This window comes from Cyprinus carpio, chromosome B19 (genome assembly GCF_018340385.1).
Source record: "Cyprinus carpio isolate SPL01 chromosome B19, ASM1834038v1, whole genome shotgun sequence".
NCBI lineage: Eukaryota > Metazoa > Chordata > Actinopteri > Cypriniformes > Cyprinidae > Cyprinus > Cyprinus carpio.
In genome coordinates this window covers 20,190,177-20,204,995 of record NC_056615.1, presented here as the reverse complement: position 1 = coordinate 20,204,995, position 14,819 = coordinate 20,190,177, and the positions used below count along the sequence as shown (strand labels likewise).

The following is a 14,819-nucleotide window of genomic DNA, read 5'->3' as shown; positions in this document are numbered from 1 at the left end:
GGTCCCAAATCAGCGTAATATGGCTGCACCCTATTGAGACAATTGCGGCTTCACTTTTTTTCAATGGAAGTGAATGAAGGTGCGTCGTCCATCATTCTTTACAGTCTATGGGAGAGACACAGAGGAGACTGTTGACAAAGGAATTGTTGAATAATGTTGTTATTTTTGTGTTTGTTACGGTTGAACCACTGATGGCAGATGGACTATTCTGATGATGTCTTTTATACTTTTCTGGACCTTGACAGTGTAACTTACTTGGCAGTCTATGGGACAGTCACAAGCCTCCCGGTTTTCATCCAAAATATCTTAAATTGTGTTCCAAAGACGAACGAAGCATTTACGGGTTTGGAACGACATGGGGGTAAGTGATTAATGACAAAATTTTCATTTTAGGGTGGAGTATCCCTTTAAGGTGTGAGCTAGATTAACAAATATTGCATGTTCAAATCCATCTTTCCATGTTGTCAAATGTCTTTGGCTTTAGCTGATCATTTAATATTATTGTATCAATTACGTTAACTTCTCAAACTATGTACATAAAATATACTGCGTAATTATGACAAGGGAAGGCTCAAAATTAAATAAAGACATTTGCTCAATTTGCCATACAGCACAGCCTCGTGGCAACAGCAGTGCAAGTTCAGGAGCAGAGTAGTAGCCGAGTTCTATTGGGAAAACAACGCTTTTACTACCAGCAAAATCTCATGTTTATTTATGAAAACATGTTACACGTGTATATCGGGTAAATAATTCTGAGCGTTTGTGTAAATGACGTAAGCCAGTTTATTCACATTAGCGATTAACAAACGTCTATTTCCTATCCACCACTCTTGCATTCATGTCATGTGGTTTGACCAAAAACCCGGATTGGATCGCGGAGGTCACCTGAGAAAAATCACCACTCGTCATATTCGTGATTCCCCGTGTTCATGTGACCAAGGAAAAAAAAATCGTATATTTTGTGCACGTTATATGTTTTGAATTGCACACGGACAGATTCTAAATGATGTCGAAAACACAAGGTAAGGTTCACTCGTTTATCAAATGCCATTTCAAAGCGTCATGTCATTCATAATGATACTCGCGAGGTTGTCATAGCAATAGGCTAGTTAACTGTTAGATCTCATTTGAACTTAAGTTTCCAGTTTAATCGTTGAAAGTCTATCGCAATAATTTAGACTCCCTAACGTTACTTGTTCTGTTTCTACCCCTTAAGTTAACGTTACCTGCGAAATACATGCCGTTTCGGAATACGTAAGTTACACAACCATTAGTGTGTTCTTATATTTGTGTTTACCTAAAATATTTTAGCGTTCCTTTATTTCAACCTAAACCGCACTTTGTTTAAAATAAGCATTCCACTCCATATCTTATTAACGGCAGCGCTATAATGTTGCAGTTAGAAAGCTCGCGGATGGATACGCGAAGACCGATAGCAAAGCAATATAGCGCGGTTCTGTAATAAGGCGAAACGAGGTTTTAAAGTACCAAACGCTTCGAAATAAACCGGTAAATAAATCCAGTGTTAACGCAGGCGCTATAAGTTTGAAAAGGAGCAACTAAGCGACTCAACAGGTCGAGGACTCGTCTTAACAGAAGGGCGGGAGTGAGTAACATACGCAACAACAACCGGTACACCTTCCGTCTTCCTCTAGAGCGGTCTCCATTTTAACTCCTCGCCCAGCCTGCACCTCACGTGTCCTGGACTGTCTTTCTCACATGACCCGTGTGTTTGTCCCCGTGATCAGCGCTTCCATCTCCCGTATTTCAAGTGTCGCTGAATATCGCATTTTTAAATCCGCTCGCCTTCATGGATATGCTCGATCAGAGCTTGGACACCTCGACGAGGTGAGAGCGCGTCCTTTATGCACGGCCATCCTCAAGGCCCCAGACAACCATTTTCTGCTCTGTTTTTATAGTAGGGCAGTTAGCAATCATCTTTTAAGTTTATTTTCTGACTTTTATCAAGTTTTGTGCATGCCACTAATATAGTACATTACACGTAAGATACGAACAGCACGAAGAAAACAACACATCGCTGTCGTTTTAACATCGACGGTCGACATATTTATATCACTATTAGCCCGATTGCTAATTTGCTGATTTTTGTCTTTGAAAATAAAACCACAACTCCAAGCCGGTGTACCTTTCCTATTTACAGTAGTCTTCAATATTAATATTTTCTGACATATAAAAGCCGTTTAACTAATGTTCAAGTAGAAATGTCGTGTTTAGTACTGTCGGAACAAAAGCTCTTCAGCAGTTTTAAGCATTAACGTTAAATTCCTTTCAACCTGCAAACAACCCCCAGTCTTTTCATTCAGAGGCTTTATATGTTTAGATCTGTTTTTTAATCCAGTGTTGTTTATTTGGCTATATATATTATCTACAGAAAACGTTGCTATTTGTATTTTTGAATTTTGCAGACCACTTTAAAAACAGTGAACAGTTTTTTTTTTAGTGATGAGAAGGGGGCGTTCACCGTTTGTTGACCAATTTAAGGAGACGGATCTTGATGATTTAGGTCAGATTTATATCTAGAACATCTTTCTCAAGCCATTTTAAGTTTTTTAAATAGATTTCCAAATAGTTCAAACGCCTCTTTAATTAATTGCATCAATACCGAATGTAGTAGCTATGTCTGATTCGTTACATAACGAATCGTTCTTTGAGTCGGATCTTTTCAATGAACCGATTCGCGATTCTTTCAGAAATCTGAGAATAAAAAGGGAGTTAAGTAGCAGTATGACAAAAAAAAAAAGTCACATTAAAATGATCATATCTAAATTTAAAACACGCAAAAACATTTTCTTAAGAGAAACATACTTTTTTATTATTATTATTATTATAAATGCAAATTATATCTAGGGACTAAAGGACTGAAACACAAAATTACATAAACACTATTAATGTAAACAATATTATTTTTGAACCAGTGTTTTGGGTTAATCATTTAGCAGAAATGACTGTCAAATTTCCATCACTAGAATCCGCCAAAAGCCTATATGATCTCTAGAGCTTCCTTTGAGTAGGTTCATAAGATGACCCAGAACATGCTCTTTCTCTGTGCAGTCACGCCAAACAGGAAACTGAGGAGGTTGTTCATCTGCAGGAGGGTAAGTAAAAACATGCAGCTCTGAATGATGTGTGCATGCAGTGAATGATGCATATGTCAATACACCGCTGTTCGTTTGTGGTGCATTTCTCAGGAGAGGGGGTTGGGGCGGAGGAGCAGGCAGCGGTTACCATAGCAAGTGTCCAGCAGGCAGCAGCTTTTGCAGACCACAATGTTCAATACCAGTTCCGGACAGAGAACACTGGTGGACAGGTCAGTGCGACCTTTGACCTTTCCAGGGTTCAAACTGGGGTCATTCTGTAATAAAATATGACCTGTAGTACTGTGTCTCAGTCACAGCTCTAATGAGAATGCTTTTATGTCTGTATAATACCTCTTATGTTTGCGAGTGTCATTTTAGAATGATTTATTATTATTATACTATTGAATTTAGTATTCTTTATTACTATTAAATAAAAATTGGGTAACACTTTATTTTAAGGTGTCCTTGTTACACGTTATTTGTACTTAGTACTGTAATGACAATAAATTATGCATAGAAGCAACCTTAAACCAAACCCTAATCCTAACCATATAGTAAGAACATGTAGTTAATTAATATTCATCAGTACCTAAATATATAATTACACTGTAACAAGGACACATTAAAAGTGTAACCAAAAATTATTTACGTATTCTGTATTTTTGTAGTATTTTAAATTTTTTGTATTTCAAATGAGCTTTCATAGTTATATTTTCTGTTTTGTGTTTAGTTTAAGTTTTAGTAATTTTACATTTTTTATTATTAAAATTTGTATTAGTTCTGTTTTGCCTTAATTTCTGTCTATTTCAGTTTTAGATTTAGCGATTTTTCGTACTTCAACTTAAACCGATTTTATTTCGGTTAGTTGCCAAGGCAACATTTCTAATTTTCATTTAAGCTTTTTCTGCTTAAGTTTTTCATCGAATATTTATATTTCACTTTCACTGTACTCTGTGTCGGTTAACAAAATCTATTTTTTTTTTTATAGTTACCAATAAGAACAATGCTGTATAAACCAACAACAGTTTATAGTCAACAGGAAATAAAAACTTCCTGTATTTACTTTCATAACGCATATTCCTGGTGTTACTGTGAAAGATTCATCGGTGCCTAATATACCGAAAGAAAAAAATCTGTTTATTCATATTCATTAATAAAAATAAAATAGCTCCCTCTGAAACTGCTATCCCTTTTTGCTGACATCATTAGGCTATTGGATAATGCTAAGCACCAGCCAAATAGCTATATAGGCATTATTTTAGCAGACTTATATTCTAGTATGTGATGTCCATTGTTTATTATAATTTGATTTCTGATAGACAAAATCAAGTCCAATCCTGCTTTTTTATTTACGGTTGAATATCCTATTTGATTCAGAAATGTCAAACTATGAAAGTAAGTTTCAAATTGGAAATCATTTTTACTTTAATGCATTTGTGTTATTTATATCCACAAAATTAGATTATGCAACTTAAAGATATGAAACATTCTTACAAAGTTCACCCTTGTGTTCTGTCCTGATACAGGTGACATATCGCGTGGTCCAGGTAACAGAGGACCATTTGGACGCAGCAGGAGATGGAGGAGCGGCAGTCAGTGTAGTCTCCACAGCCGCCTTTGCGGGTGCACAGCAAGCCGTAGCACAGGTGTGTATAGAGCAGACTGGACGGAAGCATGGGGAACAGCAAAAAAAGAATGCAGTGTCAACTTTGTCTGCATGTTTCTCACATTTCTATATCCGTCTCTCTATAGGCTGTCATCCAGAACCCTTTTAGTAATGGAGGCAGTCCAGTGGGGGAAACAGTGGGGGGGGAGACACGCTTCGCCTACTTCCCAGCAGCAACTGTCAGTGACGGTACAGCTACAGCTGTCTCAGTGCAGGCCACGTCTGATCCGACCCTCACACAGGCTGGAGGTCAGTCTCACATGCTAAAGTCCAAAAACAGTGTTTGCCATTGATACTGAGCATGTTTAACTGCTTTACATGTTTTGCTGGTTTACATGCAAATCAATAAATCCGTGATGCAAGTAAGCTGCATTTAGAAGAATTGTATGTGAGTTGTGATGGTAAATTTAGCATTAAATCCTAGAGTATTCTAAAATGTCAATGGGAAACATGCATAGTTTTTACAACTATACCACTTGTCCTATGGCTGCAGGAGATGAGAACATATTTTTTTTTATAATTTCTTTGGTCAGAAATGATTCAGAATTTGCAAAATCATCCTACCCACCATAAAACACTCACTGTAGCTGGATGCACTTAAATCTGCCCTAAGGGTGCTTTTCTGTAACATATTACACATTCTATATTCCGACGGAACACCGATTAAGGTGTTTACATGCAAAGAGAAATATCAATATGTGTCAGTCGGTTTATAATGAAGCTGTTTATAACCTTATGTCAAAAAACTAAAATGGTTTAGCACGGATGACGACAAATGTTGTAGGCTTAAAGGAATATTTCACCCAAAAATCATTTACTCACCCTCATGTCGTTCCAAACCTGTTTTTCCCTACTGTGAAAGTCAATGGGGACCCTCAACTGCTTGGTTCTTCAAAATATCTTCTTTTGTGTTCAACATAAGAGAGAAACTTATAAAGGTTTGGAATGACATGAGGCTGAGTAAATGATGGCAAAATGTTCATTTTTGGGTGAACTATTCCTTTAAGTCGCATAATTGGTCGCGCTCAGTGTTAGTAAGTAATGTTGGTTCTATCTGGCATTGCATAATAGATAATTAATGTGTAATAGCTGTTAAAATCATTAGTATGCAGGGCATAAAGTTCTTCGGCACCGTGCCGGATCTCAGGCTTGTGGCGTTTTGGCTGCGGGGAAAAAAGGTCGTCCTACACTTAAAAACACGTTGATATCACGTTCGAGTTCATGAGTTCGCCTACCAATGTATAAGAGGAACACAGCTTTCACTCTCAACCAAACTAACATTACTAGCCAATCAGATGTTTTTGCTCTTATAAACACGAGACGTGCATTAACTGATAATTGGAAAAGAATCCTGGGTCTCTAGGGCAATACACTGAAAAAGCTGCAAGGTGCAGTGGTCAAAGATTTCCATCTAGTGTCGTATTTACATAGAAAAGCTATTAAAAAAGCAGTGGAGCATTGTAAACAGCTCAGAGTAATCAAGTCATCTCCATAAGAACTAAATGATTGCCAGAATGAAATTTACCGGGATTTTTGAAAAGGTCCTGTTCACATATGATCTCTTAATGGTAATTTACCAGTCAAGACTGTATGTGTGAAAGGGCCTAAACTCTTCCTCTGCATGTGCGGTGAGTTTGGGTTGCATAACGTTCATCTGGGAAAACTCACTGATTTGTAACATAAATCATTTAAACCTATGCCAGCACAGGATAATACATCAACACATTTCTAAATATGTGATTTATTGTAGTTTCTGACTTTGCATGTGGCCAAATATTAAAATTAAATGGATTTAAAAGTTGTTGACTCACATGAAACATCACCAAGCCATTGGCGCCCTCTGCAGGTATTTGTTATAATTTTAGGCATATTATATTGTTTATTTAACAGTGTTGTTCAATAAAACCATGTACTTGTTATTGATACTTTATTTGAGGCCAATTATTATTGCCTCATTGTTACTTTATATAGAAATATATTCATATTAAAGGGTGTTTTTCCACTTCGTTCTATTTGTATTACTAAAAAATATCAGATTACTCACTTGTCAAAATAATCAGTAGATTACTTGATCAGCAAAATAATCATTAGTTAAGCACTAGATTAGTTAAAACATTTCAAAATACAACTGCATTGTTTTACTTTTTGTGATTAAAAGACAAACATTTTGTCATTTGAAAATTTCTTAAAGTATTAAAACATTGTCTTGTTCTAGTTGAACCAAGTATCTGCATTTTGTCTCACCTTGTGAGCTAAGTGCATTGTCACACCCCTATGTCTATGAGCGTGAGAAAGCTCATAATTTTCTAAGTGTATGACATAGCTTTCATTCTTCAGGTCGATCATATATTCATGAAAAAAAATCAGTTTGAATAAGGAAAGCGATAACTTTGCCATAGTATCCTTTCAAATCTTAAAGTTGCCACAGTCATTGCATTCTTTGCATGTGCTGCACTTTTTGTACCATTTTGTTTTATTAGTTTATTTATTATAATTTGAAAGATAATAACAATATTGTCTGATAAGTGAGATCTGAATTTAGTCCTTGAAAACCAAAAAAAGTAGTGCAAGTCCTTGAAACTCCTGGAATTTTATTTTGCAGTATCTGTACGAACCCTGTTTAAGTTACCAGTTCTTGGACCATTTTAATGTTTTTTTGTTGTTGACCTGTAGATTTCTGTCCTAAACTGTGTTTTTATATTTCATATTTTATATTCATTTCCTAGTATTTCATTTAACATTGTTTCTTTTTAACAAAACAATTTCAGAAGTTTCATGTTTTAGATTGTAGGTCATCTTGTACCCTGTCAAGGACAAAGCTAACCAGCAAAACATGATATCAAAAGCATCCTGAATGTTACATGTGTTGCCACCATATTGTAGAGTAACCTTTTTTTTTGGTTATTGCTGTTTCAAATATCCCACCATAATCTGTAGTCTGAGCCTGTCAAGGGCTAATGGCAATGGCAGATACATTACTAGTTAGTTTCAAGGAAAATCATTTTCTTTTTTTGTTTGCCAAATAACCCAGTGTATATGTCCGTCCCCCCAACCCCATGAAAAAAGTTTAGGTTAAGGATTTTTTTTGTTTGTTTTTTTGTTAACCCTAGGTCAGTTTTACGTGATGATGAGTCCACCAGATGTTTTACAGACTGGAACACCACGGACCATCGCCCCTCGTACACACACATACTCTACGTAAGTATGATCATGGGTCAACATCCCTCACTTTTCCCAGTCTGTACAGCCCAGTCCACCCTTTGATCCTAGTGTTATATACATAATGATTTGATCCCTTCACGTTCCCCCAAATTAATTTCAGTTTGCAGAACAAGAGTGAAATTTCAAATCAAATCCTGATTAATTTTCCTGTAAAATGCCTCAAATTGAGAATGTGGCATTAATTTAAAAATGCAATGATTTCACATAAATATGCAAAGTATTGTCCAATCAAGTGCAGTCAGAAAAACAACCGAAAAAATTTGTCCCACTTGCCTGCCATCCCCAGAGACCTTGGTGAACATGAGACTCTTCAACACAGCAGATCAGACTGGTGAGGAGACCTTTTACATCCCCACGCCCTTTCAGCTGCCAGCATGTATTTCTCTAGATACTGCCGCTATTGAGCAGCTGCCTTTTTAAAGGAATTGTTCACCCAAAAATGAAAATTTGCTGAAAATGTACTCGCCCTCAGGCCATCCAAGATGTTTCAGAGAAATTTACATTACTTGCTCACCAAGTAATGTAATCCTGTAATGGATGCTCTGCAGTGAATGGGTGCCGTCAGAATTAGAGTTCCAACAGCTGATTAGAACATCACAATAATCCACAAATTGTCCACACCACTCCAGTCCATCAGTTAACGTCTTGTGGATTATTGTGATGTTTTTATAAGCTGTTTGGACTCTCATTCTGACGGCACCCATTCACTGCAGATGATCCATTGGTGAGCAAGTGATATAATGCTAAATTTCTTCAAATCTGTTCCAATAAAGAAACAAACTACATCTACGTCTTTGATGGCTTGAGGGTGATTACATTTCCAGCAAATTAAAATTTTTGGGTGAACTATTCCTTTAATCCAGTACTGTGTAAATACTATAGATGTGTTTGCTGGTGTTTGAGTTTTCTTCATGTTCGGAAGACATCAATTGAATCAATTCTAACATCTAAAAACCGAAATGAGGAAAAATCAAAGGGTTACATGTTTTTTTTTTAGGCTAACCTATTTGTCCAGATTTAAGCAAATCTTTGGGTACAATCAAATTGACCTGACTAAAATTTGTGACTCAATAATGAACTGTTGTTATGTAAGTAAACGGGCTGAAGAAATGTTTGTTTTCAAATAGGCTTAAGTTGTGTTGTGTCATGCAGATTCATTTGGTGTTTTTGGTTGTTTAATGGTGCAGTAGAACAAGCTAACACAAGTCTCCTCTTTTTTTCTTTTCTCTCTTACTTGCGCAGGAAGATTGATGGCCCCCGGGCGCCTCGTGATGAGAGAAGGAGAGCACAGCACAATGAAGGTGAACTAATACATGTCTTTTTTTAGAGCTCAGAATATGTTTTTTCATTGAAAGCAACATACACAGATAACTCATTCACAAACCAGGAGCATGCATTAGGAAGAGAAAATGGGGTCAATTTGGATTTCATATCGGCTTTCAGTGTATAGAACAGAAGTAGCTCAGTTTGGACTGTTGCTAAATGGTTTTATTGGTGTTTTTGCAGTGGAAAGGAGAAGAAGAGACAAAATCAACAACTGGATTGTCACACTGTCTAAAATCATCCCAGACTGCAATATAGACAATACCAAAACAGGAGCAGTAAGTAACTTGCATGGCACCAGATATTCGGTTCTTGGACCTGTTGTACCTCTAAGACCTGCTAATGTTAATGAACTGCTTGTCCTCCTCGCTAGAGTAAAGGAGGCATCCTGTCTAAAGCATGTGACTACATTAGAGAACTCCGACAGACTAACCAGAGGTTGCAGGAGAGCTACAAGGAGGTGGAGAGAATACAAGTGGACAATGAGCTACTAAGACAACAGGTATTTTTGTTGGTGGGAGTTGTTTATGTAGGATCTACAGTGGGGTCTCAAAGTCAGATTACTAGTATATATATATATTTTTTATATTTTATTTTTAATTAAGTTCAATTTTAATAATCAAAGAATTTTTAATCAGTGCATTTATAAAATTATAATTTAATACTTTATTAAAAAGTAACAATAGTTTATGAATAGTGTTTTTTTTTTCCATAAATTGTTTTTTTTTTTTTTTTTTTTTCTGGGTTCTAATTTTGTTTGGTTGGTTATTTATTTTTGGTCAAAAACAGCAGTATTTAAATGAATGCTTACATCTTTAACAATTTAACCAATCTTTTAAAATGTAATCAAATGACATTTCAACAGTTCCTTTCCATTTTTGGCAAATAAAGTGCTGCAAAAGAGGTTTAAGAGATATTGTGTGATATCCTTAAAAAAATGCCTCAAGTAATTTAATTTAATAAAATAAATTAAATCCTAAGTGTTTTTACTGACCAAGTCCAATTAGACACATGGTAATATGTTGATTGTCCATTGTCCTGCAGATTGAAGACCTGAAGAATGACAATGCACTGCTTAGAGCTCAACTACAACAGCATGGCCTGGAAATCAGTGAAACTACATCACAGTGACAAAAAAAAAAAAAAACATTCTCATAAATAAACAGTCTCAAGTGGAGAAATAACCCCTCAATGACACCCTTTTTCACAACTCATCATAGACTTAAGATGTGCTGACACTCAAGTAGGGTATGAATGCTTATTTGATACACAGACACATCCTTCTGACAACCGACTCTCTGAACATTGTGAAAATAATATCTGCTGTACAAGCACATTTTGTTTTCTCCCTCACTTTCAAGAGCACTCAACAACCTGGACTCGATATGGAATAACCCTCTTCTTCCAGAAGTATCCCGCTTGCCACAAGTCTTTGTCTTTAGTTTGAATCTCGGATTTGTGAACCAGTTATATGCCTGCTCATGCCTAATGCTCATATTTTGTTCTGTTTGAAACATTTTGTGGATTTTATTTTTGCTACATCGTGGAAATGTTACTACTGTCTCTAACATGACAGAAGTTCTTTTTCGAGGGTTCTGTGGTATTGTATTTATTAGCTTTCAAGAAATCGCGCAGCAGCAGGTATACAAAATCTTGGCTAATTTTTTTAATTTGGTTTTGTTTTTCTGTCCTGCAGTCTTTCCATATATCAGACTTTGTGAAATGCGTTCATCTGCCTGATCCGAGACTTGACATTGTGGCACATCAAGACTAATTAACAGTATAAATTTGCTTAGAAAATAAATGAAAGTGCAAAGAGTATGTTTTCATATAAAATAGAGACTTATGATTATCTAAATCTGCATTACCTGTAAATTTCAGTTTTCAGAGTCCATTATATTTAATGCACTGTGATTTTAGTGAAGGATGAACGAGTAGCTCAGGGTTTTGAGGTGCAGGAAAATAGCCAAGGCTCTGGAACTCCCCACTAACCTTGTAACCCTGCACTTTTTGCTCTTTGGCTTTAACATACTAGAAACATGTACTGTATATATCATGTATTTCAATCAGATATCCTTGCGTCATGAATTAATTCGAAGAAATTTTCTTTTATAAGCTCTAATTCCCAGGCTCATTTTTCTGCAGCAAATAAAATAGAAGATGCACAATAGAAACAAATAGAATTGCTACTGCTAGTAGTGTTCTGGCTTATTTTGTTGAAGCTTATCTTCCATCTTATTTTGTAACAGTCCTTATTTGGGTTAAGACATTGGTCAACAACGTTTTGAACATTAAAATCAGAGATGAGCTTTAAAAATGATCAAACACAATTCAGTTATAAGAGTTTGAGCATTAATATCTGACAGCAATTGGAGTTATTGTTAATGAGCTATGCATAAGGAAACCAAACCGTTTAAAAGCGAACAGATTTATTTTCTTTGTTAAATTCAATATGGTGTCTAGCTTGATTAGGGTCTCTTCAAGCCTGTGTTTTTCCCTTCCTAGCCAGATGGGCTTATTGCAAAGCTGGAATAATATAATGTCGGGTTACAAAAATATTACTTTTGACTAGCACATTTTAGTTCATCTCTACCCATCTCTAGTTTTGGTTAAAAAAAAAAAGAAAAAAAAGAAAGCATTAGATTTTAAACAGCCTTAAGTTAAACCTCAAGCAATCAGTGATCATAGCAAACCAAGTGCTGAACCAGTGAAACAATCTATGTTTCAAAAATTCCACATAGCAATAAAGAGAGTGCACAGAAACCTTATTAAACGCTCTGTCCTCTTCACAGTATGAATGCTGTACTTGAATGACTGTTGATTTACAGAGTCAAGAACTGTAGTCTAATGCACTGCTGCTTTTAAATCAAATCTTAGAATATTTTTATTCATGTCTGGTTGAATTGAGTTACCCTTAGCATGCCATTCTTACCACTGGTTTGATATCTATAAGCTATAAAAAGCACTTGCTTTGTTTATACCTGATGACTGTTGATGTTTATGTATGTACTTATATAAAAAGAGAAACCCAGAGTAACAATGTAGTTTTTTTTTTTTTTTTTTGTCTTTGGAAGCAACAAAAGTGCTGAAATAAATTTAAATTAACTCCAGTGCAGTTAAACATTTTCTTATCTGTTACCACTCCAGTACAACAACATGAAAAGACACATTCAGTAGCCGTATTTTGTTTCACTGGTTCTCACTGCTAAATGTTTTTAGAGGACATCATGATCACACATGCAGATCTCATACAGTTGCTCTATTTATCATAAAATTTAATAAGCAGCATCCGTCTATCATTCTATGAAGTATCTTAACTGTGCTTAGAGGTCACGATTGAACAATAGAAAAAAAGAACTACACGCACTCTCTAGGCTTTCAGGTGTGTAGGGCACATGTCTGTTCTGCTTAGTGAATTAAGTTTCATTTCTCGAGAAAGAGAAACACAAATGGGACGTGTTATTTTTAAGGCAGGGTTTGATTCCAACATTTCTACAAATTACAAAGTTTCGTTTATAGACATTAGAGACAAAACTCTACATGTGGTCTGTTCCGGAAGGGGTAATGACTATATAAGCCCAGCATGAGATTAAAAGCAACACATGCAGGCAGAAAGCGAAGGACTGGGTAAGAATAATCTTGTGTTTGAGTAGCAGATATTTAATGATAAAGCACTGATTTCATGATGAAGCTATGGAAAATGCTTTGTAGCCTAAATAATTATATCACAGTATGAGTTCACTGCAGATGTTGTGAATAAGGTAAAGAAAAATATGGATATTTTTTTGAAGAGTGTGTGGGGGGGTCTGGTTAGGAGGACCCCCCAAAAGCTTTGACTCAGTTCGAACACTGTACATATCTCTTATGTTGCTTTTTTCAGTTTTGTGACTTCAGTCTGACCTACAATTAGCTGCGATGACTTCCCGAAAACACAGGCAGTTCTGTTTGGAGCCAATGGGAGATAAACCTGTACATAATCTTCCTGGAATTGGTCGTGCGCTGGGCGGGCGACTGCAGGACAGAGGTATAAGCCATGCACGGGGCATCGAGGGCCATTTCCTGGTCTTCAACCAGAACCAGGAGAAGTTTGGAAACTGGCTTAAAGACACCTGTGGGGCAAATGCTAAGCAGCAGAGGGACTGTTACAATGGTCTGAAAGAATGGACAAAAAATAATATGTAAAGAGTAGGGATCGTTTGCATCTATCATCTGTAATGATATTCATCTGTTCTACTCTTGAATATATCATCTAATTCTGAAAATGTCTACTCTTAAATTAATCTTATTTCAAATTTCGGATGAATGGCAAATAATCATGTATCAATGGAAAACTTTATAAACGATGTTTACTTGGAAAATGTTATTTTTGTCATTTCTATTTATGCTTGGCAAGTGTTTTCTGAAGTCTGCTTTTTATATATTCATGTTCTTTAGAGTCTGCTTCATATGAAATCCCTTGCACAATTGTTTTTCATGACCGCAAGCTAATTTTCTTGTCATCCAAATTAATATTAATAACAAAAAAACCCATCATTGCACATCAAGACTAAATTACAGTATAATTTTGCTCAGAATGTAAATGAAATTGCATGTTTTCATTTAAAATAGAGACTTATATCTTAAACTGCATTACTTATAAAGTTTCAGTTTTCAGAATCCATTGTGATTTTAGTGAAGGATGAACGAGTAGCTCATGGTTTTGAGGTGCACTTTTTGCCTTTTGGCTTTAACATACTAGAAACGTACTGCATACTAAATATCATGTATTTCAGCCAGTTGTTCCTACATCATGAATTAATTCAAAGAAAAGTACTTTATAAGCCCTAATTCCCAGGCTCGTTTATCTGAGACAACTTAAATGGAAGAGACAGAATTGCTACTGTTATAGTGTTCTGGCTTATTTTGTTGTATCTTGTCTTCCATCTTATTTTGTAACAATCCTAATTTAGATAGTTTAAAACATTGATCAACAACAACATTTTTGAACAATAAAATCAAAGATGAGCTTTACCAGTTTAACTCCTAGGTTTTAAGGCCAGTAGTCCAGTCAGGGTAGTCATATATTTAATTTTTTCAGTCACATGAAAAGACATGTATATTCATTGTGGCAGAGTTATTGTGTTTCACTGGTTCTCACTGCTATCATACAGATTGAGAGGAACTCTATATATGGTCTGTTCACGTAGGCAGCAAAACAAAATGCAAATGGCCAGGAAAAGCTTTCATACAGGTGTGGCCTTGTATTTCTGTGCTGAGCAGGGGAAAAGACTGGGTGAGTGTGTAACCGAATTATTAAGCATTATTAAGATTTTTACAGATAAAATTCTTGATTTCATTTTAAAGCAGTGGAGGATGCAAGTGGGACTCTTAATTTAATATGCTTTCTTCTATCATCATGTTAATACTTTTTCTGTTGCTAAAATTTAGCTTGAAATGCATCCTAAACTAGCATGGGAATGCGTTTTACAGAATAATATAATTGACAGATCAGAAAGTCTCATTTTATCTAT

General features: G+C 35.8%; 1 protein-coding gene across 2 annotated transcripts; it reads left to right on the top strand.

Annotated features, from left to right (window-relative positions):
• Positions 1–1,339: 1,339 nt before the first annotated feature.
• usf2 (upstream transcription factor 2, c-fos interacting) lies at positions 1,340–13,667 on the top strand. 2 transcript variants are annotated; one of them, XM_019125302.2, is made up of 12 exons: positions 1,340–1,848; positions 3,073–3,116; positions 3,210–3,328; positions 4,625–4,744; positions 4,851–5,013; positions 7,875–7,962; positions 8,273–8,317; positions 9,229–9,287; positions 9,493–9,587; positions 9,683–9,811; positions 10,354–12,936; positions 13,190–13,667. In XM_019125302.2, exons 1-11 carry the CDS (start codon positions 1,811–1,813, stop codon positions 10,438–10,440), a joined length of 987 nt encoding a protein of 328 aa, XP_018980847.2. In that variant the 5' UTR covers positions 1,340–1,810; the 3' UTR covers positions 10,441–12,936; positions 13,190–13,667. The 2 variants fall into 2 exon arrangements, with proteins under 2 accessions (XP_018980847.2, XP_042600789.1); XM_042744855.1 differs by lacking the exon at positions 8,273–8,317 and having other exon boundaries at positions 1,345–1,848.
• The last annotated feature ends 1,152 nt before the right edge of the window (positions 13,668–14,819 follow it).

What these genes read in the sequence shown, in the direction of transcription:
- usf2 (XM_019125302.2), top strand. Translation starts at nt 1,811, where the DNA reads ATGGATATGCTCGATCAGAGCTTGGACACCTCGACGAG. An exon ending in CGTACACACACATACTCTAC is followed by an intron (nt 7,963 to 8,272) that starts GTAAGTATGATC and finishes TGCCATCCCCAG; the next exon opens with AGACCTTGGTGAACATGAGA. An exon ending in CAACACAGCAGATCAGACTG is followed by an intron (nt 8,318 to 9,228) that starts GTGAGGAGACCT and finishes TTACTTGCGCAG; the next exon opens with GAAGATTGATGGCCCCCGGG.